Source organism: Zalophus californianus, chromosome 11, assembly GCF_009762305.2.
Source record: "Zalophus californianus isolate mZalCal1 chromosome 11, mZalCal1.pri.v2, whole genome shotgun sequence".
Lineage (NCBI taxonomy): Eukaryota > Metazoa > Chordata > Mammalia > Carnivora > Otariidae > Zalophus > Zalophus californianus.
The window spans coordinates 69,389,656-69,411,480 of NC_045605.1; the positions used below are offsets into that span (position 1 = coordinate 69,389,656).

Genomic DNA, 21,825 nt, shown 5'->3' on the forward strand with positions numbered 1-21,825 from the left:
CGTGCTCGCTTCAGCAGCACATATACTAAAATTGGAACAGACTACTAAACTTCAGAATCTTTCTTAAGAAACACCTAAAACACTGGAAGAAAATTAAAATGTACTAGATACGTAGCCATTATTTAGAATTAAGGATATTTAAGATACTAGTTTATTGTTACTTAGCTTAAAGCGATTTACACTATAAACTATATTATGCAAAACAATCTATAATTTAATCATTATCACTGCATTCTGAAGAATTTATGGTAAAAATATTTTGTGTCCAAAATTCAAAGGCAGGAATGTAGGAGGCAAGCACATCGCTACAGCTGCTTAGATCACAGAAATAAGCAAATTATCTACGAGAGGGGAGGACAAAGAGGGATGAAGTTTTTAATAATCTTAAAAGAGTTATCATGAGAAAAAGAATATAACTATAATACATTTCCAACAATTAGAGCTAAGTGGCTATCAAATGAAGAGTTCTTTGTTGTTGCCAAAGAGACAAGAGACTGTGAATGACCAGCTGGTAGTTACAGAAAGGATTTAAGCTTTGGAAGAATTATAGTAGGTAAATCAAAATTTCTTTCTAGCCCCCAAAGGCTCTGTTATCTATTACTAGCTTGGTATAACATTTTCACATGTTGCAGAATAGAGAATATTCTCAGGTTCTCAATTTGTGTTCAACTGAGAACACAGTAAGGGTTTTTGCCAAACTTATTCCACAAGGGTGAACATTTTTGTTTAAAACACACCACTTTCTTGTGCATCTCTCCCTGCTTCAGAGTATCTTATCTCCTGCCACATATGAAAAAAAATTGGTATTGCCATATCAAATCAAGAAACAAACAACTGGGGGCGCCAGGGTGGCTCAGTTGGTTAAGCATCTGTCTCCCAGTGTCCCGGGATCAATCCCTGCATCTGGCTCCCTGCTCCACCAGGAGTCTGTTTCTCCCCCCCCCCCCCCCCCCCGGAACCTTTCCTCCCCTCCCCCGCTCATGCACGCATTCTCTAATAAATATATAAAATCTTAAAAAAAAAAAACCTGTAAAATTATGGAGTACGTCTGTGCAAACCTTCAGTTTTTAAGTCTGTGAGGATGACAAAACAAAGCATCAGGAAAGGTGACTGTAGCCAATAGCAATCACCCTGATAAGAAGACAGATTGGGCAAAGTTTTAAGTGGCTAAAGTTGTATTTGCTGGGCCTAAACAGGTTTTCTTATCTTTGTCCTGAGCTTCCTTTCCGAATATTAAAAAAAAAGGTTTTTTTCTAATCTGTTTCACAGCATAAAGGACACAAAGTCCAAAAGACATAAAACTGTATCATTATAATGCTGATGTCTTCTTTTGTTCCAGTTTTTGACTACTTTTCCCAAACTAGCAAATCCTAAGGGTTTAGCAGGATAAAGCTCCACTTGTAATTACATGTTAAAAAGTTTAAAAGTTTCATAGAAAACATGTAAAAAATCTATACCATTTACAATTCAAGCCCCCTTAGCCCTAATTTCCATTTATTCAACAATTCAAACTGAGGTGAAGGATGTTTTTTTCCTACATCTTCAAACTTTTCAGAACTTCTTTTCTTCCATGAACACTACTAAAAACATGGAAAATTTAAAATATTAATTCAATTCGCCAAAACCTACCAAGTACTTCCTACTCCAGGCAATGTATAGTCATCAGAACTCATGTCTAGTGACTAAAAGCATAAAGTAACTCAGTATTTCACAAACAAAAAAAGATTTGTTACTCAAACTGGAAACTACTTCTAAACTTTTTCTCACCTCAACTCTTCAGATACAGTAAAAAAAATACGCATAAAATTTGAGATTTGAGACTACTTATTTATTTTTTGGTAGGGGGAGGACAGTTAAGGCAGCTTTAATTAAGAAAAAGGTATTGTTACAATTAGAGGCAGGTTTTATGCTTCATCTTCCCAGCTGCAACCTTAAGTATTCGGGAGTTTTGTTTTTTTTTAAAGTAAGCTCAATGCCCAACATGAGGCTTGAGCTCAAGATCCTGAGATCAAGACTGCATGTTCTACCCACTGAGCCAGGCAAGCGCCCCAAAAACTTTTAAATTATAAGAAAAAAACAGTAATGAAAGTTTATTCATTAATGTGCATTCTATTCTACTATAAACATAAACATGAAAAAAAAAAGATCTGTGGCTTTTGTATATAGGGGTATAGGTTTAAGTGCCATAAAGGAGGGTTTCTTTTTCCTTCTCTAAAAATGGATCTCTTGGGTGCCTGGGTGGCTCAGTTGGTTAAGTGTCTGCCTTTGGCTCAGGTCATGATCCTGGGGTCCCGGGGATCAAGTCCCGCATCGGGCTCCCTGCTCAGGAGAGAGTCTGCTTCTCCCTCTGACCCTCCCTTTCTTGTGCTCTCTCTCAAATAAATGAAGTCTTTAAAAAATAATAATAAATAAAATAAATAAAAATGGATTTCAATAGAAACCTAATATTAAGTAGCCTAAAATCAGGATATGCCATTACTGCTGATTAAGAGGTGGGAATAGGCAAGTAAAATATTGTCGCCTTTCAAATGGCAAACTACCTTCTAAAAGATACTTTCAAGATCTGAAGCATAATTTTCACTCTTCTTTGTTTTAAACTACAGTAGTTACCAGTGTAAGTTAAACTTATTTTTAGTAGTTCAATGAAACAAGAACCATTATTTTGGAATGTGCATTACCTTGAAAAATTGTTTTTCACAGAATCACTCACAGAAAGAATACAGAGTATACACTTTTAAAATCCAGAAATATACTTTCCTTTTTGTATAAATGCTTTATAAAAGCTTAAACCTTTTTAAACCTCAAATACTCAAAAAGCTTAAAACTTTCTGTAAAACACATGTGTATTCCGGGGTTGACTTCATTAGTTCAGTAGGTGGTAAACCCAAAGAACAAAGTTCTTTTAGTTTTACAAGCTAAGTAATATGAAGTTAAGTGCACAGAGGAACTGAGACATTCAAATACACATTCTCAACCTGTTACCTACAGAGAACAGTCAGCTACACTTAAGCATCACATATTAAACTATATAAGCCATTATGTTATTTTGAGGAATATCTAACAACTATTATGTTTCTTTAGCTTTACTAAGCTAAGCTGAGATGCTGTTTTATTTCCAAAAACCAATACTGCAAGTCTAAATGTAACAAGTTTTCTCTTTTTCTTTTTCTAGATTTTATTTATTTGAGAGGGAGCCAGAGAGAGGGTACAAGCGGAGGGGAGGCGCAGGAGGAGCAGCAGACTCCCCACTGAGCAGGGAGCCTGAAGTGGGGCTCAATCCCAGGACTTGGGATCATTAGCAGAAGGTATAAGCTTAACCGACTGCGCCAGCCAGGCGCCCCAAGTTTTCATTTTTAATAAGACCAAAGTTCTACTGAAGAGATCCTAGAAAAAAGTATTTAGACAAAAAGTAAGTATTTCTAATTACAAAGAAACTTGAAATGGAAATGAGCCTTTTATTTTCATTTTTCTCCATTTAATTTTCAAAGTATTATCAGAGTTTACCTAGATCATTTTTTAAGCTAATTTCAGACGGTGGTTCTGAATCCATGGGCACGTTAATTAACGTATAGCACACGTTCTCGGCAGCCGTCATGGTTTCCGGATATAATCAAACCTCGATACAAGATTTAAGGATGACTGATGCCAGAAAATCTAGAAAAATAGAAAGATATCATTACAAGTAAAAAAACAAAAACAAAAACACAACCAGTAACTACCGTGATCTTTACTGTCTCAAGTTCATTCAGTTTGGCTAATGAGTTTTAAAGTATCAGAAGGGCAAGGTCAATTTATATTGTGTCCCATAAAAATGATGCCTATTTTAATAAAAGACACGCCTGTCTGCCTCGGTCTAAGGTACAGACCCCACGACCCCACCCAGGACTTGAGAATGCTGTACTGCAACACTAAGGCCCACAATAGAGTGACAGTGCCCCAGTCCCGCCCAACCATGTAACAGAACAATGATTTTTAAACATAACACACAATCTGAACTGCTCAAGTGAAAAGACCCTGTGCGCGAATACTCGGCTAAAAACCTTAAAACATTTTCTCGCGCTCACGGCTGGACCCGACTGTGTGTCGGTCGGTCCATTAGCGCGCTGCACCCCCACCCCCTTCCCCTCCTCCAGCAAAGCAGCCCCCGGCCCGGAATGATGAGCCCCGGGGCCCCGGGAGGGATTAGACCCCTGGCCAGTACAAAAGACCGGGAAAGGGCATCCGGCCCAGAGCTTCCCAGCCCCCCGTTCCACTTCGCCAGGCCCGGACGCGAGCGGCCTAGTCGCTCCCCTTCCGCATCTTCCCGCAGGAGAGCCAGTTCCTCCGACTCAGCCCAGCCCAGCACGCCTCGGGGACTGGGGGCTTTTGGCGCGCTACCTGGCTCCAAAGGGCGGCGGCTACGGCAACGGTGGGACCGTGGACTCCGGCTCCAACCCGCAGCAGCAGCCGCAGCTCCGCACAGTCCTAGGCTGACGTGGAAGGGGGTGGGGTGACGAGGCCAAGCCACCTAGCACCTACGGCAACACAGAGAGGACAAGCCTTCTCCGTCCTGCGCCTGCGCTCTGTAAGTATGCCTCAAGTTTCTTTCTTGCAGTCCACGGCAGTTTTAGGTGGCAGGGGGATCTGGGAAAACATTAAGCTTTCCCTGCAAGCCAAACGCTGAATTTAGCGCTGTGGTCCTTTAAATGCTACCTAGAAATTGTTTCCTCTTCCAGGAACTACAACAGCCAAGGGAGGAAGTGCTCGGAATGGGAAGCCCATTTTATAAGGGCTGTATGGTCCAGGGGGAAAGAGCAGTAGACTGCGAGAGCTGGAAGCCCCTTTGTAGCTCAGGGAAACAGGGAAAGTAACTAATTATTATTTGGAAAAGTCACTTCAGTTCTTCTAATAAGTGAGGGTAGATTCTGTGAAGATCCATTTCAGTTCTTAACGTCTCCAGTAGTCTCAATCTCTGCCTCTGCGGTTAGGCTGGGGTTGGTGGGACAAGGAAGTCGTACTTTATTTCGTAATGGTCCTTTTCACGATCTTTTCTGAGCATCCAAGAGATTAACTTTTTTTTTTTCAAAAAGGGAGATTGGCAGTCACTGTTTTAAAGGATTTTACGTTTCTCCAAAAACCCAATTGTTACAGCTACTACCAACCGTAGCACCTTCGGTATTGCTCATATGCGGTTCCATATGCCGCCACGTAGCATTACTCCTCAAAAAGTTTTCTGGCCAATTATTATTTAAAAAAAATTTTTTTTTGAAGCCTTGAGCAAAATATTGTGAATAAAAGACATCTGACAGAACTTGCCCTTAACAGGTACACTTCCGTTAAGAAGATAGAACATAAATATTGTCTCATGTATCTAGAATCCAGCTATTTGAGATTTCTTCTTTTTAGAACCATCGAGCAAAATATAAATTCTTTGAGCACCCAAAATATATCACAAAGGCCATGTGTTTACAGCACTTTCTAAGAATGTTCTTCAAATCCTATGTATTGATTTTTTTAAAAAAAACCTTTTATCTTGAGATAATTGCAGAGTGACCTAAATATAGAGATCCCATATATTCTTCCCCTAATTTCTCCCAGTGGTAACATTTTGCATACAGTTCAATACCAAATCCAGGAAATTGACATTGATATAATTTACTCCTCATTCAGATTCATCAGTTTTTACATGCACTCTACTTGTGTATTTAGTTCTAGGCAATTTTACCATGTTTAGATTCATGTGACCTCCACCAGGCATGATACAGAACAATTTTGAGGATCCCTCCTGCTATCCTTTTATACAGCCACTTCCCTCCTTAACCCCTGGCAACTACTAACCTGTTGTCCGTATCTCCGTAATTTTGTCATTTCAAAGATGTAATATATATTAACTTTACAATGTAACCATTGAGATCTTTTTTTTTTTTTTAAGATTTTTTGTTTATTTGACAGAGAGAGACAGCGAGAGAGGGAACACAAGCAGGGGGAGTGGGAGAGGGAGAAGCAGGCTTCCCGCAGAGCGGGGAGCCTGATGTGGGGCTCGATCCCAGGACACTGGGATCATGACCTGAGCTGAAGGCAGACGCTGAACGACTGAGCTACCCAGGTGCCCCGAGATCGTTTTTTCATGCAACATAATTCCCTTGAGATCAACCCAAGATGTGTTTACAACAGGTTGTTTCACTTGTGTATTCATGTTTAACATGAAATTTTTACAAGAACAGTATCTGGTTTCCAAGCCCACTTTATCAAGAAGTGACAATCTGTTGGCATGAAATGAGGCCCCCAAAAGCATAAAAACTAGACTTGGCAATAAGAAAGCTCAGCAGTGTAGAGCCACCATAGTGTAGGACCAAGCATACCCACTTCAATCGCCCTGGAGGCTCATTGTGTTACAGAAGAAAATTTGAAGACTTATCCTGACCAAGTCATTAAGGAAACTATTAAATATGAAAAGACAAGAAAACAATGTGTTTTATAAAACCTCATTTTAGGTCTGCACTTAAAGTCACTGGCAGTGTATATACATTGTTGTATACTTTTTTTTAAGATTTTATTTATTTGACAAACAGAGCACAAGCAGGAGTGGCAGGCAGAGGGAAAGGGAGAAGCAGGCTCCCAGCTGAGCAGGGAGCCTGATGTGGGGCTCCATCCCAGGACCCTGAGACCATGACCTGAGCTGAAGGCAGACGCTTAACCGACTGAACCACCCAGGTGCCCCACATTGTTGTATATTCTTAAATACAGAGCTTGTTCAATAGGTATCAGGACCTTATAGAGCCGATTTCTTCCTGACTTATAATATGCACCTTGTTTTGGGTCTTATTTTTACTCTCGTATGTAATTGTATCATTCTGAATGCTTTTTTTTTTAAGGTTTTTTTTTTTTTTTTGAGAGAGAGAGAGTGCGAGAGAACAGGGGAGAGGCAGAGGCAGAGGGAGAGGATCCAAAACAGACTCCCTGCTGAGAGGGGAGCCCCACTCAGAGTTCAAACTCCTGATCCTAAGATCATGACCTGAGCCAAAACCAAGAGTCCGACTGAGTCACCCAGGCACCCCTCCCCCCTTTTTTTTTCAAAAAAAAAAAGATTTTATTTGAGGCGCCTGGGTGGCTCAGCCGTTAAGCATCTGCCTTCAGCTCAGGTCATGATCCCAGGGTCCTGGGATCGACCCCACATCGGGCTCCCTCCTCGGCAGGAAGTCTGCTTCTCCCTCTCCCACTCCCCCTGCTTGTGTTCCCTCTCTCGCTGTGTCCCTCTGTCAAATAAATAAAATCTTTAAAAAATAAAAAAGATTTTATTTATTAGAGAGAGAGGAAGACCAAGAGCGAAGGCACAAGCAGGCAGAGTGGCAGGCAGAGGGAGAGGGAGAAGCAGGCCCCCCCGCTGAGCAGAGAGCCAGACACAGGGTTCTATCCCAGGACTGTGGGATCATGAGCTGAGCCAAAGACAGATGCTTAACCGACTGAGCCACCCAGGCGCCCCCTCCCCTTTTTAAAGATTGAATGCTTTTTAAATGAGAGTAAAAGCCTTGTCATATACCAAGAGTCATAAAAAATTAGGTGTCTAGGAAATCAAGGCCTAGAGAAAAGGAACTTGTCCTCAAATCACAAAATGGTCAAACATGAGAAAGCTGGTATTAGAACCTGAATCCTGTCACCTACTTTACTGCCTCTTATTTTTTAATCATATGTTCTTCAAAGCTGCACCTAGATACCTAATAAATTCCAGGTGAATTGAATATTATTTTTATATATCAGTGATAGGTTTTATGAGAGAATTATTAGGAATTTTATTGTTTATAATTATTTAACACAGATTAAACAGAATAACTAAATATAACACACCAGACAAAACAACAATGGAAAGGCATCACCATGAACTCTGTACAGACAGTGGAGTTGATTGAATCTTACTGGGGTGGAAACGATTTTAAGTTCTAAGGTCAGTGCACAAGACTAACATCACATACTGAAAAGATTACCAAGGGGTACCTGGGTGGCTCAGTCACTTAGGCATCTGCCTTTGGCTCAGGTCATGATCTCCGGGTCTTGGGATCAAGCCCTGCCATCACGCGCCATGCTCAGCAGGGCTCTGCTTTTTCCTCTCCCTCTGCACATCCCCTCCCCAAGCCCTCTGTTTTAAATAAATAAAATCTTTAAAAAAATAAAAAACTAAAAATAAAAAGATTACTAAAACTGCCTCCAAAGAACAATACAGATGACATTTTTCTCCCAGGCGTACCAGTCAATTAATTGGTTTACATTTAGGGAACAGATACAAAATGTTACTCATTATTTTTAAACAACAGAATCACCCAACAAGACAGAGGCTCACACAATGATAGGCAGAGGAAGAGAGACCTGCCTGAGGCTTTAAAGAGCAGATTATGAAATTTCCCACTTATGTTCCCTCCTCCAAACTATAATAGCCATTGAGTCTGAAGGCAGGTGGGACAACTCCCTCTCATTCACTGTGTGTGTGAAAGTTGCACATGCTCAATGCAACTCTATGGTAGGTCAAACGGCCACATGGTTCTTGTGGCCTCATCCCAAGCTCAAATGGCCAGCTCCTGAGGCTACTTCCAGAACAGAGACCCAACACCTCACACATTCCTGTCAGGTCTTTCTCTCAACAAGGTTGCCAGAGTTCCTCTTAGCACTTTACCTTCAAGAAGTCAGAGAGATTTCAAATCTACTAAAACTTTTAAAGTTTTGGGCAATCTATGGGGCACCTGGCTGGCTCAGTCGGTGGAGCGTGTGACTCTTGGTCTTAGACTTATAGGTTCAAGCCCCACACTGGGTGTAGATTACTTAAAAATAAAATCTTTATTTTTATTATTATTTTTTAAAGATTTTATTTATTTAACAGAGAGAGAGCACAAGCAGGGGGAGCGTCAGGCAGAGAGGGGGAGGGAGAAGCAGGCTCCCGGCTGAGCAGGGAGCACCATGTGGGGCTCGATCCCAGGATGCTGGGACCAGGACCTGAGCCAAAGGCAGACGCTTAACCAACTGAGCCACCCAGGCACCCCAAAAATAAAATCTTAAAAAAAATAAATTTTTGGACAATTTGGGAAAAAAACTAACATTTTATGAATTTTAGAGTGTACAAGGTATTTTCACATAAATTCTCCCATTTAACCTTCACAGTAATTCTCCAAATGGCAACTAATTAGTAGAATTAGATCTAAAATCCAAGTTCCCTATCTACAAATGAACTGCTCCTCTCTAGAAAGATGGGAATCTCAGGAAATAAAAAAACTCCTCAAGGTTTCTTAGCAGCAAAATTTTTGGAGTGTTTTATAAATCAGATTTCCTCGAATTTCATTTTGCATGGTCTAAGATAAAAATTGTTCTGCAGTATCTGCATACACAGCTCACAAAAATAATGGAAGGCAGTCTAAAGATTACACCAGAGTGGGGCTGGGCATGATAAGAGGAAATGATGGTTTGGGATTAAAATTTCCCTTTTGTTATTTTTGCAAAAGTTCCCTACACTGAGACCAGAGCTATCACTACTGCCATCTGCTGGTTGTGAAGAAAAACCATTTAAAAACCTTGCTACTATGGTGGCTGGGAAGTGGTGGTTTCTTACATTTTAATAAGGAACTCCAGGGTTGAACCCAGCAATTTGTATTCTGAACCAAATCTCCATGGATTCTCATGTAGCCAGTCCATACATAGGGAACTGGTATAAGGCTGTGACAGATAAGAGGTACTACTACCCCCCTCACTAAACATAAGGCAAATTAATTTGTCAAACATGGCAGATGACCAGTTGTAATCTCATTACTATTTATAGTTGAAGCTACTTAAAAAACAAACAAAAACCCAATACATAGGCAGGTGAAACAATTTTATTTCACAGTTGTCTTTAAACCCACAAAGACACTATGTTCTTCATATAAAAACATCAGTACAGATACCTATACTTTCCAGAAAATGATTATATAGACCCTTTCTTAAAGAAAAATGCACACCATTATATGGTTTCAGACAAGTTGCTAGGGAAAAACACATCTGGACTGATTCCTACACATAGATTATTGTCATCAGTACATGTTCCTGCATTCTTACAGATTTGATAATAAACATACAGACTGGCTTGTAACTTAATGTTCCATTGGTTCATCAGCCTTTTCTGCAGGTTCATCAGCAGGTTGAGCAGGCTGTAAGAGGAAGAAAAAAGAAAACAGGTTAAAAAAAAAACACTTGACCAATATATACTTCTAATCACAATTATTATAAAAGAATTTACAAGAAAAAGGGGTTAGGAGACATTTTGGATACCCAATTTTAGTTCATTGTCCTGTTAAAATTTCTGAACAAAGGTTTTTTGTTTTGTTTTTTTTAAACATACATAATTTTATAGGTCTGAAAACCTAAGCATCACTGAACAATTCCGGCATTTTATCATACTTTGTCTTGTTCAGGAATAAAGGATCATCACTAGCCTTAGAATATAATCAGTACATTTTTGACATTCTCATCCTCTTTAGCACTAATAAACACAGAACATGATCAAGGAAATCAGCTTTGTGGAACTCACGGCAATAGTGCTGGTTCTTATCAACAACAGTTTAAATAATGCAAATCCTACTCCTCCAAATAGTACCAACAATATCCTCTCCAAGTTGAAAAAAAAACTCACACTATAGAAAATATTTCTCTTCAGGACACTTTATTTTCAATTACACAGCTATCAAATAAGTATCTATAAATAGCAACTGTGTATTCTAAATACCCAAAAAAACAGACCAGTATTTAATCTGAGATTTCCCAATACTTCCTGATCCTTTTCTCAATATTTGTGAAGGGCCAATTTAGTTAAGAAAGGGTCCCCAGTGAACTTTCTTTCAGTCCCCTTTCCTACAGACTCTTGGCTGGCCTTATGATTTCCTTTCACCAACAGAATGAGCAAAACTGATGCTGTGCCACTCCTGAGCCTTGGCCTTTAAGAATGTCTAGCAACTTCCACTTTTGAGCTTTTGAACTTTTGCAAGCTCTGAGCTGCTACCCTGATAAGGAGACCCTGGTGAAGAAAGGCTCTGAGATTACATGGACAGTAGTCCAGCCATCTTAGCAGAGGTCCCAGCCTTCTAGCTGTCCCTCTAGGATATACCTAGAGAATATGAATAAAGAAGACTGTGAATAAAGCCATCTTGGATGTTCCAGTTCCACTGCTTCAACAGGCTACAAGAGATCCTAAATGAGACCAGCAAAAGAATGACTTAATAGTGAAAAATAGCAACAGATAACCAAATCATCAACTCTTGTTGTTTATGGAGATCACTGCCCCCTCAGTATTTTACATTATTCAGTTCTAAGTTTTCCTACTGCCATTTGAACTGCGAGCCTACTAAACAACTGTGGTAGGAACAGTAGTTTATGACAGAACTAAAGCCTCTGGTGTTATGATTAGTTATATACCTGTGCCTTTCTCTGTGGTCTTTCTTCAAGACCTTCCAGGAATGGAGATACATCATCATCATCATAAATCGTAAACTCCAAGTCTTTACCAACAATTCCAATGGAAACATTCTGGGGGGGAGGGAATTCAAAATCAAGAGAATTTATGTTAGAAAAATGCTTTTGATTAAATGTTGGGTGAAAAAAGCAGAATAAAAGTTTATATAGCACTTAATAAGACTAAAAAATACTTAAATATAGAGAAAAAAGGAAGAAGAAAACTAGCACATCTTCATAACTTGCAGATTTAATATTCACTTTTGCTAATCATGAGTAACACCAAAGATCTATGCCACCTAGAAATTTGTAACTTGGAATGTGTTGCAGACCAATGTTACCGGAGCAAGCAACTTAACTGGGAAGTAAGCCTAACTCCAAAGAAATAGTCAGGTTTGTTTCTTAAGTTAAGACATGATGGTTCTTAACAAGGAAAGAGAATAAGTTTTAGGTTCTAAAATGTTAATTTGGCAGGGTCTTGGAACTATTTTCTACATGTTAAAATTAAAGAGCAATTCTTAAAATGCTCAGTGAATGCTAACCAGTGTAAAAAAGGCTCCTGTAAAATTAAAATTTTAGTGAAAGTTTGAGGCATAAGAATATACAGGCCCTCTCTCAATGATTTCACTAAATCATTCTCCATGATTCAGTAAAAATATGAAATCAGAAAGCCAAATAGCTGAGCAAATTCTTCCAAATTGTAAATGTCAACAGGTAACTGTAAATCCGAAATATAAAAGACAATCATCTTGGAGGGATGGCATTATGGGTATTTTATTTATTTTGGGGGGGTGGGGAGGGACAAAGGAGAGAGAGAATCTTAAGCAGGCTCCACATTCAGCATGGAGCCTGATGCGGGCTCGATCTCATCGTGACCTGGGCCAAAATCAAGAGTCAGATGCTTGACTGATGGAGCCACCCAGGCACCCCTATGGGTACTTTAAACAAATAAAAATAATGTACATTCCTGATTTTGTTGGGGAAAAAAAATTATTTTTAGGATAGGAAAAATTATTTTTAAAAAGATTACACAGGCTATAAATTCTTCACATACATATTAAATAATAATTATCCAATCCTATAACAAAATGGATTTACAAAATGCTGACTGATCTCACTTTAGTTAATGATCATTAACCACAAGGAGGCCCACAGTGGTTCCTGCATCGTACTATACAGGTCCCTAGATCATCCAATCTCTTCTTCTCCTGGACATCTTTCTAGCATTTTCCATTCTTCTTGCTCCTTATCTCACTGAGAAAACAGAAGCAATTAGAAGAGAATGTTCACAAGCTCCCATAGTAACTACTGTTTCCTGTATCTATGTCCCTAGATTCTCTCCCTTCCTGTTAGTGTGAATGAATGATCCAATTTCCTCTCTAAGGTCTACCTTTCCACCTGTGTACTGTTTAAGGACATTGGTCCAGCAGTTTTTCTCATATTTATCCTATATAAATGTTTTCCTTTACACTGGATTATTCTTAAAACCATGTAACAGACGTGCTGTAATTTCTCCCATCTTAAAAAATTAAAACAACAAAAAACCCTCACTACATTTTCTTCTAGCCAGCACCCCATTTCTCTGAACCTGCAAGAGAAAATCTCCATAAAGCTGCCTCCAATTCCTCTTCTCCCATTCTCTCCTGATTCCATTCCTTTCAGGCTTTGGGCTCACCATTCCAATGAAATTGTCTAGTCAAGTCCCCATCATTGCTAATCTAATGGTTAATTCTCATTCCACATCTTCCTTGATCTATTAGCAATTATTCATTCCCTCCTCCTTGAAATAGTTTCTTCATTTGTTTTCAAGAATGTCTCACTTTCAAAGTTTTCCTCCTACCTCCCTGGTCATCTTTCTAAGTCCCTTTTTGCTGATACTCACCTTCCAATCTCTAAAGGTTAGAGTGCCCCTTGCCCAGGCCTCAAGCTTCTTGTGAAACTATTCGATTCCTTTAGTGGTTTCATCCAGTCCAATCTCTAAATGCCATTTCTACATAAAGACTCCAAAATTTTTAAGTCTAGCTAGACCATTCTCCACCAAACTCCAGGGCATACACATCTGATAGCTGTTTACATTTTTTTTTTTTTAAGTAAGCTTTACGCCCAACATGGGGCTTGAACTCATGATCCCGAGGTCAAGAGCTGCATGCTCTACTGACTGAGCCAGCCAATATCTGCTTATTCTATATCACCAATGGACAGTAGGCATTTCAAGTTTTATAAGTCCTAAGCTAACTGCCTGATCTTTCTCCACAACTCCTACCCCAAGACTTGTTCCTTCTACTGTCTTACCCAGCTCAGTAAACCATAAATCTCTCCTTCCTCTAATCAAGCCCCAAATCTTGAAAACAACTTTTTTACACCCTCACAACCAATTCACTAGCAAATATTTTTAGCTCTAATTTTAAAACATACCCAAAACTGAACCACTTATCCCCATCTCCAACTCCAAGCTCCTTTACTTCACCACAATTTCTCATCTGTGTTACCGTAAGTTTTAAAACTATTTTCACCCATGTTGCCCACTACAATCTATTTTCAGAATGGCGACCAGAATAACTCTTTTCAAACGTAAATCAAATCAAGTATTCTTCTGTTCAAACTCTAACAATCCACTCAGTAAATCCAAAGTACCTGCAATGGTTTATACATGATCTGGTCTCCATTATCTGACTTTATTCCTTCTCTTCCTCTTAATCATTGCCTCCAACACTCCTGGCCTTCTTGCCTCAATTAATATTCTGGACTCAAGGCCCTTAACTTATAGTCCTGGAATGATCTTCCTCCAGACATCTGAATCGCTCACTCACTCACCTCCTTTAGATACATCCCTCAAATTTCACTTTCTTAGAGAAGCCATCCTTGACCACCCTATTTTAAATTTCCCTCACCACACCTCCTTCCTATACCCAGATGGTCCTTCTTTCTCCTCTTAATCTATTTTTTCTGTAGTATTTATCATTTTCTAATATTATATAATTCACTTATGGGTATATTGTCTATCTTCCCGACTTGGATGTATGTTCCATGAAGGCCAAGATGTTTGCCGTTTTTATTATATTTTCAATGTCTAGTGCCTACACATGGTAGGTGCTCAATATATATATTTGTTAACTGAGTTAATAATACGAAGATATTCCTACCTGCTGAAGAAACTGAAGGACATTTCACCTAAGACTTATTGGTTTTATTGCTTTATTCCAAAAATAAATGTTTGAAAATTATTTCAAAATCAGATCAGTGAATAGCTTAAAGAGAAAGAATGAACCAAGGCAACCATCTCCCAAATTAAAAAACTGTTAAGTTTATACTCCTCTATTTATGAAATAAATGATTGACCTGTAATGTTAAAATCTCAAATTGAAAAATATGATATCTACCTTTGTAGTTAGGTCCTGTTCTGCAGGAAGTGTCTCTCGTAAGGCACGCAGACCATGTTTAACCAGTTCATTCAAATTGCCTATATAATAAATTAACAATTATTTCTTAATTTCATCTTCATGCTAGGTGGCTTTTATTTGTCAGGTCTGTAGTCTGAAATTATGGTTTCAGTCACATACTAAATATATCACAATAAAAACAGCCAAAATTTTAATGTTTAGCCATATAATCTAATAATAATAAATAACATCACTATTATTTTATTTAATAAGAGAACACAATTTTTATTACTAAATTTGACCTTTTTATGCTAAATTAAATGAGAATCCTGATTCACAAATGACACAGCACAAAGTTTTATAGGATGTGTTCTATGGAAGGTATTTGCTCTTTATAAACAAAGTCTCCAACTCTTTCTATGTGGCCAGTATTAACCTGATAACAAAACTAGACAAAGATATCACAAGAAAATAAAACTACAGATCAATAACCCTTATAAATGCAGACACAAAAAATCTCAACAAAATATCAGCAAAATGAATCCAGCAACATTTATGTTTACATAAACATATATATGTATGTATATACATATATAGTCTATATTATAAATCATGAGCAAGAGTGATTTATCCTAGGAATGCAAAACTGGTTTAACATTCAAAAGTCAAATAATGCAATACACCACAACAGAATGAAGGGGAAACAACCACATGGTCACCTCAAGAGATGTCCAAAAAGCATGTGTTAAAGTCTAAGACCCTTGCATAAGCAAAGCCCCTGAAAACCTATCCTATGATCACATATCAATATTTTACCTTTCTTTCCCATAGGTACATTAATTTTTTACTTGTTTATGGACTACTTAATGTAGAAATGTCTGTGTGGCTAAAAATAAGATGAGAATCAAGAAAACTAAAAGTTGGTAACAGAACTTATAACTGGTAACCAGTACAGTGGTTCTCAATTCTGGCTGGGGCACAATTCAGACCAACTGAACCAAGAGTTTTCAAAGTTGAGGACATTTGTATTTTTGTATTTGTATTTTGACAAAGTTCTACTAGTGATCGAAACTACTGTGATGGCTAGATGGGGTAATAACCATATGTATAACAGAAATAATGAACACTCCATGGGCTTATTTAAAAACAAAATAAAACGAAAAACTCTTTCTGTAAAGCTGATAGTTTTCTTCATTTAGGATACTATTTATTCACTATATAAAGAATGGAGGGGACCAAAAAAAATCATACTTACACTCCATAAACCCAGACATATGTCTCTCCAAGTAAGTACGAGCTGATTGAGAACGGGCTCCAATGGACATGGCTCTGCAGTCAAAATAGTTGGCAGATGGACAGGTTTGGAAAATGTGAGGGCCCATATCCTACAAATAGAATATATGTACACACTATATAATTTCTAGTTAGTTTTTAAAAAATCATTAAAATATAGTAATTCCATGAACTTACATCATAACCAGCAATAAGCAGCCCAACACCATATGGTCTCCGGCCATATCGTTGTGTTGGTATCTGGGTCTCTTAAACTAGTTAAAGAAACTGTTCTAACAAGGAATAAAGTACTACCTTTATTTTCACATTAAGCACTATTGACAAAGAGCTCTGTTTTTTTTTTTTTTTAGTCACTGCATAATCCACCACAGCAAGAAGAAAATAAAAGAGAAATATTTCTTTGGCCTAGTATTAAAAAATGTTAGGACTATCCACCAAACTCAAGAATAAGTGCTAGCGGGCGCCTGGGTGGCTCAGTCAGTTAAGCGACTGCCTTCGGCTCAGGTCATGATCCTGGGGTCCCTGGATCGAGTCCCGCATCGGGCTCCCTGCTTGGCAGGGAGTCTGCTTCTCCCTCTGACCCTCCCCCCTCTCATGTGCTCTCTCTCTCTCTCTCAAATAAATAAATAAAATCTTTAAAAAAAAAAAAGAGTAAGTGCTGGCAAAATGATCTCTTCTCACGTAGAGAACCTCATCTGTTCTGGCTATAATGGGCCAATAATTTTGAAGGACATCTAGAACCACCAATAAAAAACTTTAAATCTTCTCTAAAAATGAGACTTGAATGGTTTTCCTCAAACTGGGCTTATCTGGGTCCGGAAAAGGGCTGATGAAAGAGCAACCCAATTCCTTATTTAGAGATTTTATTTATCTATTTATTTATCTGAGAGAGAGAGAGAGAGAGAGAAACAGCATGAGAGGGGAGAGGGTCAGAGGGAGAAACAGGCTCCCCACTGAGCCAGGAGCCCGAAGCCGGACTCGATCCCAGGACTCCAGGATCATGACCTGAGCCGAAGGCAGTCGCCCAACCGAGCCACCCAGGCACCCCCCAATTCCTTATTTAGAACACATTTTTCCATGGCAAAACGTCCCACAATTCTCCTTCTAAATTTTAAACATTGTTATTGAAAAGTACTAACCTTAAAGTTTTCAAAATCTTACCTATGCTATGTATTATATGCCCAATAATTAACATAATGCTTAAGTATCAAAACTCTATCTAAAGTTCACATCCATAAATGCTACAAAAAAAGGATACTGCTTCCAATTAGAGATACAAGACGAGACACAGGAAGAGGTCTGTCAAATACAAATCTGGAATCCAAACACTCTTGGCGCATAAAATTACTAAAAAAGAAACAAGGAAAATTAGTTATTTCACATCAGTTATTTCAATCTAAATAAAGTAATTTCATTTCTTTTTTGCTTTCTTCACATGGATTACATCCACACAAGGGAATGAGAAAGACATGCCACAAGGATGCATATTTATACCAAACTCTTGGGCCACCTGAGGTTTTTTAAAAAAAGATTAAAATATTCCTTAGCTCTACATAAACTTGGTCTCTGAGCACTTTAGAGAACAGAGAAGGCTGAGCAAGAGAAAAAGAGCAAGCTCTCTTTTCTTACCCTTCCCACTGTCCCAAGATTGTCTTAATTCTAGGTCTTGAACCAGCTGAAATTTCCCCAATAGAGCGACTGCAAGAAATAGAACCTCTACTAGAACACTGCTACATGTTCTTGCCAACAGTGCTTCTACCCATAAGCAGCACTCTAGAGGAGATGCTGGACACTAGACTGTTGAGCCTCACTGTTAACCCTGGCAAGATTCAAGCAAATGTAACCCTGGGGAAAAGGGAATTCATGCCTAACTATTAAAGACAAGAGGATAAACAACAAGAAATGAATATGCACCTTTCCCTCCATGTTGCTTTGTCCAGTTTATGTGTATGTCACATCTGAGAATCAAATGTTGACTGTGGGAACCATGCTATTTGTTCAGTACTTTGAAGTCCATTTCCCAAGGCTATCTAAACTGCACTGCTCAACATGGCAGCTACTGGTTATACGTGACTATTCAGCACATCAAAGTGGCTAGTCTGAATTAAGAAGTACTGTAAGTGCAAAATACACATGAAATTTCAAAGACTCAGTACAAAAACCAATGTAAAATAGCTCATTAATCAGGTTTTTATATTGATTACATGTTGACAAGGCAATATTTTGGATAGATTGGGTTAAATAAAATGCTTGACCATGGAACATATTTTACATTTTCAAGAGCTTTCAGAAACCAATAATGCTCTCACTGTATCGCCAACCCAAGAGAGCAGGGAGATTGCTGGGTAACCTGAAAACTTAAAACAGTAGCACTACTATTTGCCCTTAATGCTTATATTCTTTCTTCCCTAATTAAATCACAGGCTTAAGAAATTAGTTTTGGCTAACTACCTTTGATCTCCCAACATACATTCATATATTACCTGAAAGGCACTGTGTTAAATGCTCTACATGTTAGGCTCTTAAACAATAACCTTGAAAAATAAAATACTAAAAGAATTGATGGTTTAAGTAACCAGCCTCATCTCAAATACTAAGTGGTAAAGGTGAGAACAAAACTCAATCTGCATGACTTCAAACCCCAGCTCTTCATTTATAGAACACCTCTCAACTAGAAATAATCTCTATCTCCCCTGGACTCTCACAGAAATCTACCTGGTAGTATAGATATACTACTAGATTTTAAGTTCCTAAAAGACGAGATGCATATCTGATTCATCCTTGTGTACCATGTGGTATCCAGTACTGAGCTTCGCAAAAAATATATGTCTAATAAATACGGGCATATTAAAGAAAGTAAGGGTAGTTCCCCTGATCATTAGAAACCAGACAAAAGTGTCAAGCTCTTCTTAGACATAACATTGTCTCAAACAATATACCCTGAGTTAACAAGTATCACATTATTTGGTGACTTCTTTAAAGCTTTACTCTTAACATGGTTAATTCTAGTAGTTACTACTATAGGGATCAAGAAATGGAGTACTTAGAAACTGAGCCAAATCCACTAAGGTCTCCCAATTTGAACTTAGAAACTCTGCCAGACAACTTCCTAAAATATCTTAGCTGGATGAATCAAAAGGGATGTTTCTTTTGTTTTTCATGATCATACTCACCATAACAGTCTAGCATCAGCAGTAAGTCCCGCAATTGAGATACCAATATGGTTGTCAACATGGAGAATTTTTTTCTGATGAGCTGCAAGCTCTGACTGTGCTCTCTAAACAGAGACATTATAAAACATAAAAACACATTTATAATTTTATTATTTGTACAGTGAAACTTACATTTGTTAGTACCATTTTCTACATGAGGAAGATTTATTTACTGCCTCACTCACCTTCAATGCAACCAACACTGCATGGGTTTTTGATTTCAGACCAACTGTGGCTGAACCTTGCTTGACAGCTTCCATTGCATACTCAATTTGATGAATCCTGCCCTAAAGAGAAAACAACACATCTTAGAGTCATCTTACAAGACCATTTTATATATTTAAAATTGATCTAGTATTCCCAAATCTCAGGTGAATATAGTTAAATCTCAAATGACTTTTCTTTTAAATTCAAAAACTTACTTTTATGATAAATTTAGGTTCCAGGAATGTCTAAAATGATTATATTCCATTTTCTCACAGCCTACAATTTCATGAGTTCCTTTCTTTCTTTCTTAAGTAGGCTCCACACCCAAAGTGGGGCTCAAACTCACCACCCCAAGATCAAGAGTTGCATGCTCTAACAGTGAGCTAGCTAGGTGACCCTCTAAAGCCACTGCACAGATAAAGTATAAAACATTTTTACCTGAGGGCTCCAAACAGTGACATCATTGTCATACTGGTTGCGAAACTGAAAGCAAAAGAAAAAACACCTATTGATTTAAGAACATTAGAAATTCCAATTTTTAATAAGCTCTATCACTAAAAAATGTTTTCCTATCTGTTTAGATTCAACATTAACACATGCTGTTAATACAACCTCATTGGAGGATTACTCAGTTGCAAACATGAGCTAGAAAGAAGGAGCAGATCTAGATGGGACCTAACTTCGCAAATTTCAATTCTATCGTAGCACTCCCTTTGGGTTCAATTACTAAAGTTCATAGTGTCAACTTCCCTTAACTGCTTATGCTCTTCCCTCTTTTTCTTTAAACTAGCTCATATGTCTACCTCTTTAAGTCTTCTCCATTTTTTCTCCCAAAATTCCGACATATACTCCCATCAGTTCTTTATCCACACGTCCCCTTCTACTTTATGATTAGGGATATGGCAAATTTATGTTTGAACCCTTACTGCACTTAAAACAGTGCCTTGAACGTATAAACATTCATATTGAATGAATAAACACAAGAATATTCTCAGGAAGGCGCCTGGGTGGCTCAGTTGGTTGAGCGACTGCCTTCGGCTCAGGTCATGACCCTGGAGTCCCGGGAGGGAGTCCCACATCGGGCTCCCTGCTGATCAGGGAGTCGGCTTCTCCCTCTGACCCTCTTCCCTCTCGTGCTCTCTATCTCTCATTCTCTCTCTCTCAAATAAATAAAATCTTAAAAAAAAAAAAGAATATTCTCAGGAAGTTAGACATTGACACAAATAGCTACAGCATCAGAACCATTACTGCTTTAATAAGGATTTTAAAACAAGTCTACTAGACGAATCTTGAGAGAATAATCGGGGGACGGAGGGGAGAGTGAGAAAGTTGAGTGCTGGAATAGCAGATAGGAGGCTGGAAGCCCTGAGCCTAGGTGGTAACCGTGATATCACCACTTCTCTCAGCCTCCGTTTATTCATCCGTAAAAATAGGTGCGTGGAAAGTGATTGAAAAGAACCCTTTTCTTTTTTTTTTTAAGATTTTATTTATTTATTTGAGAGAGAGAGAGAGCACAAAAGCCGGGAGGACGGGAAGGGAGCGAGAGGGAGAGAAGCAGACTCCCTGAGGGTCAGGGAACCCGACAGGAGGCTTGATCATGACCAGCGCCAAAGGCAGACGCTTAACTGACTGAGCCACCCAGGCGCCGAGAAAAGAACCCTTTCTGATCAAGCTCTTTGGGAGAGAGAAATCAGGCGGACCCACAAGTAAAATGGATGCTGTCCTGGAACCCAAACCCGGGGATCAAGTCTGCACTAGCATTACAGTGAAGCGGAGAAGTCAGGTCCCTATTTCCTCCTCCCTCCCACAAAGAGCACGAGGGGCCACTCTGGGTCGCTCGGAACTACACCACTGAAGGGACTGGAGGGGCGAACTCAGATAGCTGACCGAGGAAGTAGCGTCCCATGCCCGCCAGAAAGCGAAACGAACCCCGGAGAATGGTCGCACAGACTACCCACCGCCCCTCTCCCGGCCAGGCCGGAGATGCTGAATCACTGCCGGAACCCTCCCGTTGGCGGAGGTTCCCATACCCCGTGGCCCCGGGCCACTCTGAGGATGACAGGAGGGGCGGCTCGCCATCCCCCAGCCGGCGGACCTCACCCCCAACCCTGCCCGCGCTCAGAATCCAACGCACCATGGTTCCGGCGCGGGTCTGCCTGCGGCCTCCTGCAAAAATACGGGCTCAAGAGAGTTGCCGAAACTACCACTCGGCGATCTACAGAGAAGCCTTCGGGATTTTGACGGAGGCGGCGCAGGGCAGGGCAGTCTATCCCAGAGATATCGATAGACAC

The 21,825-nt window shown here is 39.2% G+C and overlaps 2 protein-coding genes across 2 annotated transcripts in view; both read right to left on the reverse strand.

The window, feature by feature from the left end:
• The window catches only part of COPB1 (COPI coat complex subunit beta 1), a 44,291-nt gene extending 39,767 nt beyond the window's left edge, over nucleotides 1–4,524 (reverse strand). The window contains exons 1-2 of the mRNA XM_027580481.1: nucleotides 4,378–4,524; nucleotides 3,505–3,654 (exon numbers count right to left, since the gene is read on the reverse strand). Coding sequence (XP_027436282.1) covers nucleotides 3,505–3,595 — 91 coding nt within the window. The 5' untranslated portion in view covers nucleotides 3,596–3,654; nucleotides 4,378–4,524. The remainder of the gene's footprint in view (nucleotides 1–3,504; nucleotides 3,655–4,377) is intronic.
• A 5,258-nt stretch (nucleotides 4,525–9,782) lies between these two features.
• Nucleotides 9,783–21,784, reverse strand: PSMA1 (proteasome 20S subunit alpha 1). Its single transcript, XM_035723106.1, has 10 exons — nucleotides 21,669–21,784; nucleotides 19,973–20,017; nucleotides 19,513–19,614; nucleotides 19,289–19,392; nucleotides 17,374–17,462; nucleotides 16,293–16,363; nucleotides 16,078–16,207; nucleotides 14,823–14,902; nucleotides 11,407–11,517; nucleotides 9,783–10,145 (listed from the first exon to the last, which is right to left on the reverse strand). The coding sequence occupies exons 1-10, from the start codon at nucleotides 21,669–21,671 to the stop codon at nucleotides 10,089–10,091; spliced, it is 792 nt and encodes a 263-aa protein (XP_035578999.1). The 5' UTR covers nucleotides 21,672–21,784; the 3' UTR covers nucleotides 9,783–10,088.
• Nucleotides 21,785–21,825: the final 41 nt, after the last annotated feature.

Coding starts and splice junctions, on each gene's coding strand:
- PSMA1 (XM_035723106.1), bottom strand. Junction 16,364..17,373: donor TGTATCTCTAATTGGAAGCA/GTATCCTTTTTT, acceptor AACTAGTTTAAG/AGACCCAGATACCAACACAA. Junction 11,518..14,822: donor AACAGGACCTAACTACAAAG/GTAGATATCATA, acceptor CCTCCCCCCCAG/AATGTTTCCATTGGAATTGT.